This window comes from Tursiops truncatus, chromosome 18 (genome assembly GCF_011762595.2).
Source record: "Tursiops truncatus isolate mTurTru1 chromosome 18, mTurTru1.mat.Y, whole genome shotgun sequence".
NCBI classification, from domain to species: domain Eukaryota; kingdom Metazoa; phylum Chordata; class Mammalia; order Artiodactyla; family Delphinidae; genus Tursiops; species Tursiops truncatus.
The window spans coordinates 18,289,776-18,302,870 of NC_047051.1; the positions used below are offsets into that span (position 1 = coordinate 18,289,776).

The 13,095-nt window shown below is 35.8% G+C and overlaps 1 protein-coding gene and 1 long non-coding RNA gene across 6 annotated transcripts in view; one reads left to right on the forward strand and one right to left on the reverse strand.

Moving 5' to 3' along the window:
- The window catches only part of LOC141277036 (uncharacterized), a 56,985-nt gene that overhangs the window by 40,119 nt on the left and 3,771 nt on the right, over positions 1 to 13,095 (forward strand). For both annotated transcript variants that reach the window (XR_012327661.1, XR_012327660.1), the window contains exons 2-3: positions 8,628 to 8,660; positions 12,680 to 12,768. This is a non-coding gene — a long non-coding RNA (uncharacterized lncRNA). The remainder of the gene's footprint in view (positions 1 to 8,627; positions 8,661 to 12,679; positions 12,769 to 13,095) is intronic.
- The window catches only part of FNDC3A (fibronectin type III domain containing 3A), a 160,816-nt gene that overhangs the window by 30,410 nt on the left and 117,311 nt on the right, over positions 1 to 13,095 (reverse strand). For all 4 annotated transcript variants that reach the window (XM_033843362.2, XM_019936589.2, XM_073795186.1 and 1 more), the window contains 7 exons: positions 12,646 to 12,803; positions 10,634 to 10,693; positions 9,387 to 9,525; positions 7,615 to 7,668; positions 5,453 to 5,577; positions 4,908 to 5,082; positions 3,098 to 3,184 (listed from right to left, as the gene is read on the reverse strand). In XM_033843362.2, coding sequence (XP_033699253.1) covers positions 3,098 to 3,184; positions 4,908 to 5,082; positions 5,453 to 5,577; positions 7,615 to 7,668; positions 9,387 to 9,525; positions 10,634 to 10,693; positions 12,646 to 12,803 — 798 coding nt within the window. The remainder of the gene's footprint in view (positions 1 to 3,097; positions 3,185 to 4,907; positions 5,083 to 5,452; positions 5,578 to 7,614; positions 7,669 to 9,386; positions 9,526 to 10,633; positions 10,694 to 12,645; positions 12,804 to 13,095) is intronic.

Genomic DNA, 13,095 nt, shown 5'->3' on the forward strand with positions numbered 1-13,095 from the left:
TCTCTTATGCTTTAAAGTTTTATTTTCATTTTTCTTTTGTCCTTTAAATTTTTTTGTTCTAATTTTGTTTTAGTATTTTGAGTGTCCTAGGATTGTCCTTACTGTACAACCTAGAACTCTGGCATTTGGTAAACTTGCTCAAATTAGAATTTTATGTTAATCGTACCCTTATTGTTTCTTTACAAACAATAATATACTATTTAGTCACTACTTCCTTCATTATAATATTTTTATTGCTTTTGCTTAGTATTCTATGATTTCTTTTAGAGTGTTAAGATTTTATTTTGATATGTTTGCTTGAAAGAGGAGACTGCAAATGTCAAGCTAGAAAGGCAGACTCACTCAAACAATAGAAGTAGGATTTAATGATTCAACCCCACCTCAGCTGGCACCCAGTGCATGGCAGATTCAAAATAAATGTTTGAGCTTCTAGAAAACTTCATACAGTCACCATTTTCTATTTCCTAATATTTTTTTCCCTCCTCTAGATCAGTGGTTCTCAAATTTTCACAAGCATCAGAATCACTTGAAAAGCCTACTAAAATATAGATTGCTAGGCCTTACCCCCAGAATTTTTAAATAAATTTAGCAGATTATAAAGACATTAACAACTTCTCTTTTGAAGATCTGCTGGTATGATAATCATTACCTAAAGCAAAAATGCAATCCAACACCATAAGAGGAAAACTAGAATAAATGTACATAATACTTCTTAGGTATTTTATAAATCTTGTCAATAATAAAAACTGTATTTGAAAATTAAAATGACCCAGTGTTATCAGAAGTTTTAAAAATGAAGCTAATATACAAAATAAAGCATGACAAATATAATCATTATGCACTGCATAATCAAATTTCCCATTATCATTAAAATTTTCTTTCATAGGTTCTCAAGGAGTAATAAAAGTTATCTTTTGCTTTTTAATAGTGAAAACAATTTACGATGGCTTTTATCATTTATTTGAAATAAGTTGTTTAAACAAGCAATGGTAGGAAAATTCAAATGTTGAATTTATCAACTAATAAGCATCCTGTTACAGTCTGGGGAAAACCTCTGCATAAAAATGTAGGCTGGCTTATATTAACTGGTAATATTAGCTAATTCAAGCACTGTCTACCAAGAAATAGCAATGCATATCACCAACCAAGTTGGAGCTAAAATATATCTTAGAATGGATGAAATACTAGGAAAGATACAGAATTTTCAGGAGTCTCCATAGGAGAAGAATTTTCAAAGCTTGCTACTGCTTCAAGTGAGCAAGACGTAGAGTCTCCAGGCCTCAAGCAAGCAAGAATGACATGAGGTAGGTTGGGTGGAAGCAGCAGCGTCTGCCTAGTAGAAACTTGAGCACCCTGAATAGGACTCTAGGGAAGGATATAAAGGAAAGAGGAGGAGTTTCATCCAATAAGTAAATATTGTGAACATATGTGGGGTAAAGTTTCTCACTGATGATGATGGGAGTTAGAAATAAGGAAAGGGAGAAAATTAGAATTAACCCATGGCACTAGATTAAATGGAGGTTTTTGGTGCAAACTCATGATTTTTAAAAATAGATATTCTAGAAATAAGAATATAAATGTGTTTGTGCATGTAAATTGTGTATGTGTGTGTGTATACACACACACAAGACAAACACACATACATCTAGTTCTTAGCCTTGTCCACTGAGAGGATGCCCAGGAGTACCAATACCCTTATAGCATTAAGTATACTTACTACCCAGATGTTGACTTCTAAATACCATTGTCCACTTAAAGGACCCAGGTGCTTTGAGAAATGGCCAGTATCAAGGTTGACGAAGAGAAAGTACAAGATGAGAATGAAATAACATGTTCCAGAAAGGGTGGGCTCAAAGAATGATGGGGTGGGGACATGTCAAAAAAATTCATAAGTCAGCCTGACAAGGGCTCCCAAATCTAAGACAATTTGAACCTCATAACTGATAGCCATAGCAACAAAATATAACCCACTCAGTAAACAGGAATCCATGAGTTCATACTGATATAAATAAATGAGAAAAGAAAGCTTTTCCTTATAGTATAATGCAAATTAATAAATGTAGAAGGAATGATAAAATTAAAAAAATCACCACTTGGCAACCATTAATCATGATTACTGAATAACTGATTCAGGCAAGAATTATCAATGGGTGTTAAAACTAGTGGGTGAAACTTTGATGAGGAACAAGATGTCTACAGAGTATTCACAAAATACTTATTACAAAGAGAAAAAGAACAACTTTACAGTGAAGAAACATGGTAGATATCACCTTCATCAAGTAACTACTAGTGACTGGACAATTGAAACTGTGCACCACTAGATAGAGCATTAAAATATCATTACTTTTTTCTGATATACCTGCCAAAAAAGCATATTCTATGTTCAATGATATCCACTTTTTTTTTTGACATCCACATTTTAAAAGATGTTTTGTTCACGTTTTGCAAATAAGACTCCTGTAAAACATTGAGACTGTTTTGAATTTAAATAAAGTTTGAGAAGCATTATTATATAGTAAGAAAGTAAAACTTACTAAAGCTCATTTGAAAAGGCCAAAATATTTAAGATTTAAAACCACAGGGGGCTTCCCTGGTGGCGCAGTGGTTGGGAGTCCGCCTGCCGATGCAAGGGACGCAGGTTCGTGCCCCGGTCCGGGAGGATCCCACATGCCGCGGAGCGGCTGGGCCCGTGAGCCATGGCCGCTGAGCCTGCACGTCCGGAGCCTGTGCTCCATGGCGGGAGAGGCCACAACGGTGAGAGGCCCGCGTACCGCAATAAATAAATAAATAAAACCACAGGAATGGGCTTCCCTGGTGGCGCAGTGGTTGAGAGTCCGCCTGCCAATGCAGGGGACACGGGTTCGTGCCCCGGCCCGGGAAGATCCCACATGCCGCGGAGCGGCTGGGCCCGTGAGCCATGGCCGCTGAGCCTGCGCGTCCGGGGCCTGTGCACCGCAACGGGAGAGGCCACGACAGTGAGAGGCCCACGTACCGCAAAAAAACCCAAAAAATCCCACAGGAGTGAGGCATGTACCTGCCTTTAAAACAGGAACAATAAGAACAACAAGCAAATCTTTCAAGGGTTTTCAAAGCTTACCTTAAATTTATACTTTGTACTACGTCTGAGATTTTTCACTGTGTAAGCAAGGTCTTCTCCATCATATTTAGGCTTAAAACCATATCCCTGGAAAGGGAAAATAAGTCTTCATTAGAGGTCTAACAGCAGAAATATGGGGAATAAGGAATATGTGAAAAGACTCAGGTCCTCTTCATCTTCTGTTACGTGCAATGTGATTAATGCTTGGTTGAGGGTAATCTTCACCTTGACGCTTCTATCTTGAGTAGACAGATCCAGAAATGCTACTGAACATTTGTAGGAGGATGGGGAAGACCACTTATTCTCAGTAAATACAGTAGCCAAGAGAAGATCTTTGTGTTGAGGGAAAATGAGAGACAATGGTAACATCACCATCAGTAAGCTTATCCCTAGAACTAACAGGAATTTCCCAGACAGATGTTGCAAGAGCTAAACAAAACCGTAACTATTTAACATATTTAACTTTCCCTGAACACATAACTGTGTTTAGGTGCATAGGTGAATAGTTGGTTGTGCTGGCAGGTTGTGATGTCACTTATGTTTGGCATTATTTAGTTTGGCATTATTTATAGCCCCAGGGACAACGCTTATACTTTCCCAATGTTATTTTTAAAATTTAAAAAGACTGAGATATAATTCCCAAACCATAATTCCTAGTTCCAGAATAAAGCCTGTACTTTACTTTCTGGTTAGCAGTCACTTTCTCTCTTTTCTTATACACCAATATACTTTCTATCTCTATGGATTTGCCTATACCCATAGAAATGGAATCACACAATATGCAGTTTTCTGTGACTGGGTTCTTTATTTAGCGTAATGTTTTCAAGGCTCATTCATGTTGTGGCATATGTTAGTACTCCATTCCCTTATGTGGCTGAATGGTTTTCTACTGCACGGATATATTACACTTTGTTTATCCATTCATCAGTTGATGGACATTTCGGTTATTCCCACTTTTTGGCTATTATGATTAATGCTGCTGTGAACACTGGTGTACAAAGTTTTGTACAAACATGTATTTTCAATTCTTCTGGGTATACACCTAGAATGGACCAAGCTATTTTTTTAATTAATTTTTATTGGAGTATAGTTGCTATACAACGTTGTGTTAGTTTCTACTGTACAGCAAAATGAATCAGCTATACATATACATATATCCCCTTTTTTGGATTTCCTTCCCATTTAGGTCACCACAGTGCATTAAATGGAGTTCCCTGTGCTATACAGTATGTTCTCATTAGTTGTCTATGGACCAAGCCAGTTTTGACTCATATTGCTTCAAAGTAACTCTGAAAAGCTATGGAACTATATATAACTAGGAGAAGACAGCCTAACTCTTGTTTAGCTCAGGTCTAGCTTACAGGAGATGAGACACTGGTAACTAGATTCAGGCTGCACTATATAGTCTGTGAGGCTCTTCAAAGTTTCTGTGGCACTTGGAGAAGCAATGCATGAACACAGTTGGAGAAGGGAGACATTCTCTTTTCTTATCTTTTAGAGTTGCTTAGTCTAAGGCTGTGGTGATCCTTCCCTCTCTTTATTTTCCCCAAAACATATATACTTAAAGTGTAGTCTGTGTTGTTCCCAGGCATAAAATGTATCCAAACACACATAAAAACCAAAACCCCCTCCAACACATCAAGAAAACAAAAGGCTGAGTTGTCCCTCACTTCCAGTCCCTCCCAAACAGTAACCAACCAAGGTTTCAAAGCATCTGGGAAACGATCTAACTACTGTGGCAATATTTACTGTATCAGGATTAATGTCACACTGAAATGTTTTAAATACCATATTTAAAATACATACTTACTGAAGTTTCTTCCTCCATCTCTAAAATATAAGAAATTCCTTCATCTGATGGTGTTCCTGAGGGTTTACTCCATTGTAAGGATAACCAAGTAACCCCAGCTTTAATTAATATAGGACTTGCTGGCATAGAAGGGGCACAGCCTGAGGTGTAATATAAGACTTCTTCACTAAAACCACTGTTGAAGCAAATGGTTTTTAAGAAGGAATGAAAAATAGTTATTTTTTATAGCCAAAGAACTCATTTTGATAAGTGACATTTTTGGGGCAAAGGATAATTTTGATAACTAATTATAATCCAGTAATATATCTTGGATTTGGTAATATCTTTATGGTAACCAGGTCAGATACCTAAAAGTGAATTAGTATTGTTTTAAAACTGCAGTTTATGTAATTAACAAATTCTCTCATAGCTTTGCTAGGTTAGTAACACATCTTAACTATAGCAACGAAGTGATAACTAAGGCAGAATTTTTAGTGGATAATTTGGACTGTGAATAATTTATACAAATGAATAGTCTAAAATATCTACATTAAAATGTATCTTACCTTGGACCATAGTCATTTTTGGCTGATAGTCTAAATTTACAACCCATTGCTGGTGACAGTTTAGTAATTTTAAATTGCTTCTGTAAGCCTGTGTAACACTGACAAAATTCTCCATTTCCTTTTCCCTAAAAGAAAGTTATTATATATCATTGTACATTACTGTAAGAAGAAATCCACATTAATTCCTAATTGATAGTAACATATTAGCTAGTGTACATTAAAAATCATCTTTGTTACATGCATGTCATGAATCTCAAGAGAAGTCTAAGATAACACATCTTTTATATGATACTCACTGTTCATTAACGCAGAATTCAAAAACTGAAGAGCGGGCATCTCTGTATAGCTTCTTGAACTAAGCACCCTGTTTCATAGCTGATGCTTAACCTCTGGCTTTTAGTAAAAGAAACTCTTTCCAGGTATGGATCCCACAATCTCTATGGGGGGACTGGCGGCGGTGGAAATAGGTTGATCTTTGATATGCATAACTGGCAGCTTTCCTCAACCTATGAAAAGTTCTATGCAAACAGTTTCAAGAAAAGGTCCCTACCCATCCCCAAACCACCTAGATAGCTGCTAAACTTCCTTAAAGATTTTGGCACTACTACTGCTTAGATTTAATACTGAAAGAGTATAAACAGAGAGAAAAATCCCATTACAGACATTAAGATGGGAGAGAGAAAAGTCTGCAGTTCAGGACAACTGAAGAGTTTTAGAAATTTAAGATGCTACATAAAATCAACACATTTTTTATTTTCTACCCATTTCTCGTTATTGTGTGGTAGAGGTAAAGGGCGGTTAGGGTGACCTCTGCTTCAAAGAATACCTTTAGTCTGAATCTGGTTGCTTTATTGAACTCTAATTTTAGTTCTAATCGTGTTTATAGTTGATTCTATCAAGTTATCTAAATAGAAAATCATGTCATCTCTAAAAAATGATAATCTTGCTCCCCCAGCCCAGCCACCATAGCTCTACCTCTTGTTTTGATTCCAAATCATACTGTATTAGCTGTAACTTCCTGAATAATGTCAAATAAAGGTGGGGAAAACTGGCAACTTTGACTTGTATTTGCTTTGACTAGAAGCGCTTTTATTGTTTAGTGATAGTACTGCACTTAATACAAAACTGTCAAATAAGGAATTACCTTTCTATTCCTAATTTGTTTTGAGTTTTAAATGAGATGGGTGATAAATTTTATCAAATACCTGTCATAATTTATTAAGATGATATGGTTTTTCTTCTCAGTTACTATGATACAGCAATAGACTTCCTAATTCTGAATTCTCTTAGACCTTCTGGAATAAAACTTACTTGGGTTGTGCCTCAATTTGAATTCCCAAATTATCAGTGGAATTTCTTCTACTCCCTCTGGCCCCTCCTCTTAGCTGCAGTGAAGCAGCAGCGCAAAAGAGAACATGATATATATAAATGACAGTAAAACAAAGTACTAAACAATAAAGCCCAGTATGTTTGCTGTGGTAGGCTGAATAACAGCCCCCGAAGTTACCCAGATCCTAATCCCAGGAACCTGTGAATGTTACCTCACATGGTAGCAGGAACTGTACAAATATGGTTAAGGTAAGGCTCTTGAGATGTGGAGAGATTATCCTGGATTATCTGGGTGGGTCCTAAATGGAATTACAAGTGTCCTTTTTAAGATGGAAGCAGAGAAGGACTTGAAGACAGAAGAGGAAGGCCATGTGATAATGGCAGCAGGGGGAGAAAAGGCAATCTGATGTGGCCATGAACCAAGTAATGAGCACAGCCTCCAGAGCTGGAAAAGGCAAGGAAATGCGTTCTGCTCTAGAGTCCCTGGAGTAAGCACGGCTGTGGTGACACCTTGATTTTGGCCCAGTGAAAGCTATTTTGGATTTCTGGTTTCGAGAATTATTAAGAGAATAAAAGTGTTGTTTTAAGCCACTCAGTTTGTGGTAATTTGTTAAAGCAGTCACAGTAAATGAACATGCTTGCCTTTAAGGCTGATGTGAAAGAAAATATTCCATCCAGTTAATTAACCAAGTGATAGCTTTGATGGTGGTTTAGTTGAAAACGTCAGTAATGGTTTCTAAGAACACCATCAGCTGACTCATAAACAAAAAGGTATTTCTGCCTGAGGATATGCATACATTTTAGCCTAATTTAAAAAGTTTAAATGTACTTACCTCATCCCATTCTAAAATAAAACTTTGGATTTTAGAACCATTGTCACTAGGTGCCTAAAACAAACACCAAAAAACAAACAAAATGAGTACAAATTAGTACTTTTATAAAAGATATTGTGACGATCCAATCTAAGGCATCTATTGTGTGTTGCAGATGTTCTCTGGGATTTAGCCCTGCAAAAATGTGCACAGAGAATACAGAAATACATGCGTATCCTATAATCCTTTTAACTTCAAGAAGATAAAACAAATCAAGAGGCTACTCAAATTTTTATGAACACTGAACAATCTCTTTTCTCAAGATCTCTTAACTTTTATAATTTTTAAAAAAAAATTTATTATTTTTGGCTGTGTTGGGTCTTTGTTGCTGTGTGGGCTTTCTCTAGCTGCGACGAGCGGGGTCTACTCTTTGTTGCCGTGCACGGGCTTCTCACTGCGGTGGCTTCTCTTGTTGCAGAGCACAGGCTCTAGGCGTGCAGGCTTCAGTAGTTGCGGCTTGTGAGCTCTAGAGCACAGGCTCAGTACTTGCGGCGCACGGGCTTAGTTGCTCCGCGGCATGTGGGATCTTCCCAGACCAGGGCTCGAACCCATGTCCCCTGCATTGGCAGGCAGATCCTTAACCACTGAGTCAGCAGGGAAGCCCTATAATCCTTTAAAAAAATAAATAAATAAACTGCCTTTTATCAGAAGGTTTTATCAGCTTTAAGCTCCTGGGATAGATCCTGTCATTTTCATTAAAACTCAACTTACAATCTGAAAGTGATATTGTGTAATACACTAAAAAGTGAAAGAACTAGTGTTCTGAAAGGAACTCCAAGAGGGCATACTGTCTGGATCTCTGCTTCTAGACTCCACGTGTCAACCGCCTAAGACTGCTAATTCACCAATCTGTTAATTTTCAGTGGTGAAAATTTCAGCTTTTTTGGTCATTTTTTCCCCAGTATTTAATCACTCTAAAACTAAAGAATTTCACCTTCATTTCAGTACAATGAAGAATTGTTCTTTTCCTCTAGGACTTCTGAATGTGCTTCTGGACATCCATACAGGTGAAATATCTGTTTATAATTATTACTGCCTAGACCCTAATTCCATTTTACAAGGTATTTGTGGTATAGTTTTAACAGTTACTGTATTCCCCCAAATGCAACTACTATGCAAGTTGGGAAAGCTTGTACTTAATTTTATTCAAAAATTTACCAAGACCTAGGTATCATTTCAGAAAATCATGTCACCAATGACAATGATGTCTGTGGTGTGTGAATTACCAATTCTATCTAGTGTCTTTCCATTTCATTACATCTTCTTGTGTAGCTGGGCACAAATATTTATATATCAAAAATATATTATTCTATTAAAAATAATTTTATTCCTCCTTTAAGACATATTAATATTTTAAAAACTATGAGTCTAGTTATTATGAATCTCATTTTAGGATAAAATTCAGGATATAAAGGTGTCATTACAGAGTATTATAGAAAGTAGTAATGAGCCTGAGAATTACACATTGCAGTGTCATCACAAATTCAGTATAAGGGCTGCTAATTATAAATCAATCTTTTCTGCTATACATCAGTAAGGAAAACTGATGAGTGTTAATAACACTAATAAGAGTGTTATTTTATAAGGAACAAATGCCTATTTAATACATGTGAAGAGCAAGAGCAATTTAGCTTAAACCTTTTTGTCTCCAAAAACAAATGAAGTTTAATACTACAGAAGAAAAAAAAGGAAAACAAATGTCCAGTTGGAAATACTCTAGAGAATATTCTTACCTTCCATTGCAAAGTGAGTGAATTTTTGGTCCGATTGGCTATCCTTGGTGGATTAGGTATGTCAGGTTCACAGCTCAAGGTGGTAAAGGTTTCAGCTTCGGAAGGAGTTCCCTTTATAGAATTGTATTCTGCCTGGACTCTAAGGTGATAGAATAAATTGTTTTAACCTGCAGATAGAATCACTGTATCCTACCATTCTATAGCATCACATTTAAGTACGGGCAAGTCAGTAAGATGCCCTCTAAATGTTCTATTGAGAAAATATGCATATCAGAAATAAAGGGTGACCCTTAAAAAAAAGAAAAATAGAATAGGCCAGGGGCTTTCATATTTTTCTGACTGCCGAAAGTAAGAATACATTTTAAACTGTGACTGTGTCTCTGAGATATGCATTTATACACACACACACACACACACACACACACACATACACGCATGCATGCACAAGTACCCTGAAACAATATCCTTAACTAGGGTAATATACTGATACTTTCTATTCCATTTGATATTTAACTTTAAAAATTCTGAATATAACCCACAAAATTAATTTTATGATTCAATAATGGTTGCAATCCACAGTTTGAAAAATATTAGGTTGGATGATACTTTGGGTTTATCCATAGGATGTATAATTGAAGACTTAATTTAATAGTTTAATAGGAATAATCCCAACTACAAGTGTTATTTTTAAAAAGAGGTGACTGACTAAATCGTTATACTGAGTCCCAGCTGGGGAGACCCTAGAGTCTATAAAATAATTTCGGTAAATTATAAAAGAAGAACGGTGCAGAACAAAACAGTAGTATCTAAGTTATCCTAATTAAATGTTATGAAATTCTCAGAGTTTTAATATCCCAAACTTGTACAAAATAGGATGGAGTAAAAATATGTAAGTAGCAAATATTATTTATGATTCTGTTTTGTAAAAGTTTCAAAAGCTGGGACAATTTTCCAGTGCTGAATTAGATATTACAGCTATATTATACATATTATCTGTATATTCATTCTAATCCCTAGGTCCTACAAACAGGGTGATTTACCACTTCATTATAACATTTGAGTTAAATGTTTTTGTTTTTTTTGGAAAGTGTTGATAATTATACCACAAGAAAAATCAAAGTCCACAAAACCCATGTTTTTAATCCAAAATTAATATTTAAATTATATTCTAGACTTTTAAGGAAATCATTAAAAACAAACAAACCCTATGCTATATCATATAAAAGCAACATATAGGAATTCCTTACTTTGCATGGTAATCTGTAGCTGGTTTGAGATCATTTAAAGTGACACTGGTTTCTTCTCCTCTGGGGAAAAAAAAGGCAACATTTCGTTGTATGATAAAGCATTCCAGAGGATATGTATTATGTACACTACAGTTTGTGGTACTTTATGAAATTATACTGCTTCTTACTTTTCCAACTGTAACCACATTCAGATTGCACTAATATGCAATTTGTGTAATTAAGATATATGCCGAACTTAAGCATGTACCTGAATACCACTTTAAAACAAAAAGGTATGCTAAGCAAATCAGTTGTGTAAGCCAGACCTTTTTTTCCCCCCCTGTGGAGTTAGGGAAGATACTTAGCTTACTGAAGAAACAGAACCATTTTCAATTATTTAAAAATCCACTGGTATATAATTAGAATGCTAAATAACACATGTACTACTGAAATCAAACCTACCAAATTTCTACAAGGAGTCTGCCACTACTGGATTTTATTTAAAATATAACATGGAACTTTATTTAAAATGTTACAGTTTAATGAGTAGATAAAAAAAAACTGAATCATAATTTAAGGTAAAGCATTTTTTATGGCCACTATTAAATTTTCAAATATAATGGCACATATTTTCTTAAATAATCATTTGATACAACTATTATTTGGGTATGTAGCCAACAAACTAGCCTGTTTTCTCTTCCTTTTCTTTTAAATCACTGTTCTCTGTTTCATTTCCTTCAGTTAAGTTTCTCTCCTTGCCACTTTATGGGCTTCTTCCTCCAACCTCCCACCTCCCTCCCACTTTCCTTCCACAGCTATCCTGTTTCTCAAATCAAAGCCAGTGAATCGTATGAGAAAGGAAACATGTCTCACTGATAGAAGTACACCTTAATGAATCAGGCAGTTGTAGTAGCAGCCTCAGAAGGAGACCTTAATTGGTGCAGGGTAAAAAAGGTGACTAAGGTTGACTAATGTCCCTCTTGTGCTCTCTGGTCAGGCTGCAAACGGAGATAAATCCTTCCTCTTAGAAAGCAGCCATATCAAACTAGAACAGCCATTAACACAAAAAGAAACCTTTACGTTGATGCTCCTTTACCCTCTGTTTACCTCTTAGGTAGGTTTTGTCTCTTTTAAGAAAAAGAAATAGAATAAACACAAGGAAGTCTCAAAAGAGAGAAGGAGATAGGACATTTTTATAACCTTATGTTGCTAGATGACAGTCACTGGAGCAGTTTCTCTTTCCTTTCTTCCCCACACTAGCTATTTTTTTGAAAAAAGATACCAAGAAGGCTGATGTATCCAGTGTTGTGTGTTAATAATGATCATTCAAATGGCTAACCACATCCTTTACAATCTTCCTGGTGGTGAAATTTTAACTAGTAATCGACTTTACTCTTTTTCATCAGAATAAGCAATTTCTATATGAATAAGAAGAGAAAAATAATTTATTTTACAACCATCAATCATAAACGTCACAATTTTAGCCACTGATACTTCCTAAGGCTTCTTGGTATATAATATGCTTTAGAACCAAGAAAAGAGAACTATGATTTTTTCAAAGTATGATTATTAACATACCAACACACAAATGAGGAACAATGGCACTAAATTCATTTTACAATGGGATATGAGCTTGTACATATAAGAATTAAATCCAACTCCCTAGAGGAGCAATATCACATTGCATGAGTTCACAGTATAAGAGTTCTCCATTTCAGGTCCTGGCTTCTACATACTACAATTTATATTTATGTCTCAGGAATACGTGAATAGTGAAATATCTATTAGGGAGCCTACTGAAAAATAAAAAAGCTGAACGTGGGCAATGAAAGTGATTATTCCAAGGGAGTGTAGACAGAAATGTGAACCAGCCAGCATCTGGACTATTTACATTGAAATTACTATCACTGGTCAACTTATAGAGTCAAAATAAAAGCATGAAGAGGGAAAATAGCACAGAATTAGTTTTAAGCTGTTTTTGATAAACCATTAACTTATATAATGGCAGGGAGTAAAACGTAACAAATACCTACGCATATACACTTTTATATTTCCCATCTTTTCCAGTACTTGAGACCAGAATTTCATAACCATAGAGCTCTGGTACAGTAGTCTCATCTGTTTCGCCATTAATGAGGCTGGAAGGAGGTGACCAGGTAAGTACTACTGTCCTTGCCTGGATGTCTGAGGCCTGCAAAAACATAATATTTGAAAGCTCTCTGAAACAACTGTAATGTGTACAACAAACAGTAAAAAAAAATCTAATGGGGTTTCAAGCTTAAATAAAATATATCTACTTACATAAAATGGCTCACAAATAGAAACCTGTCCTTTTGTAGATGAGATACAATTTGCTGTGCAAGGGCAGATAGGTTCAACAAAGGTTTAAAGACCATTCGGGGCTGTCTAAAACTATTAGTGTAAACATCATATACAGTCAAAAGAAGGGCAGAAAAAACCCACTTGTAACATGCTTGAAAGGG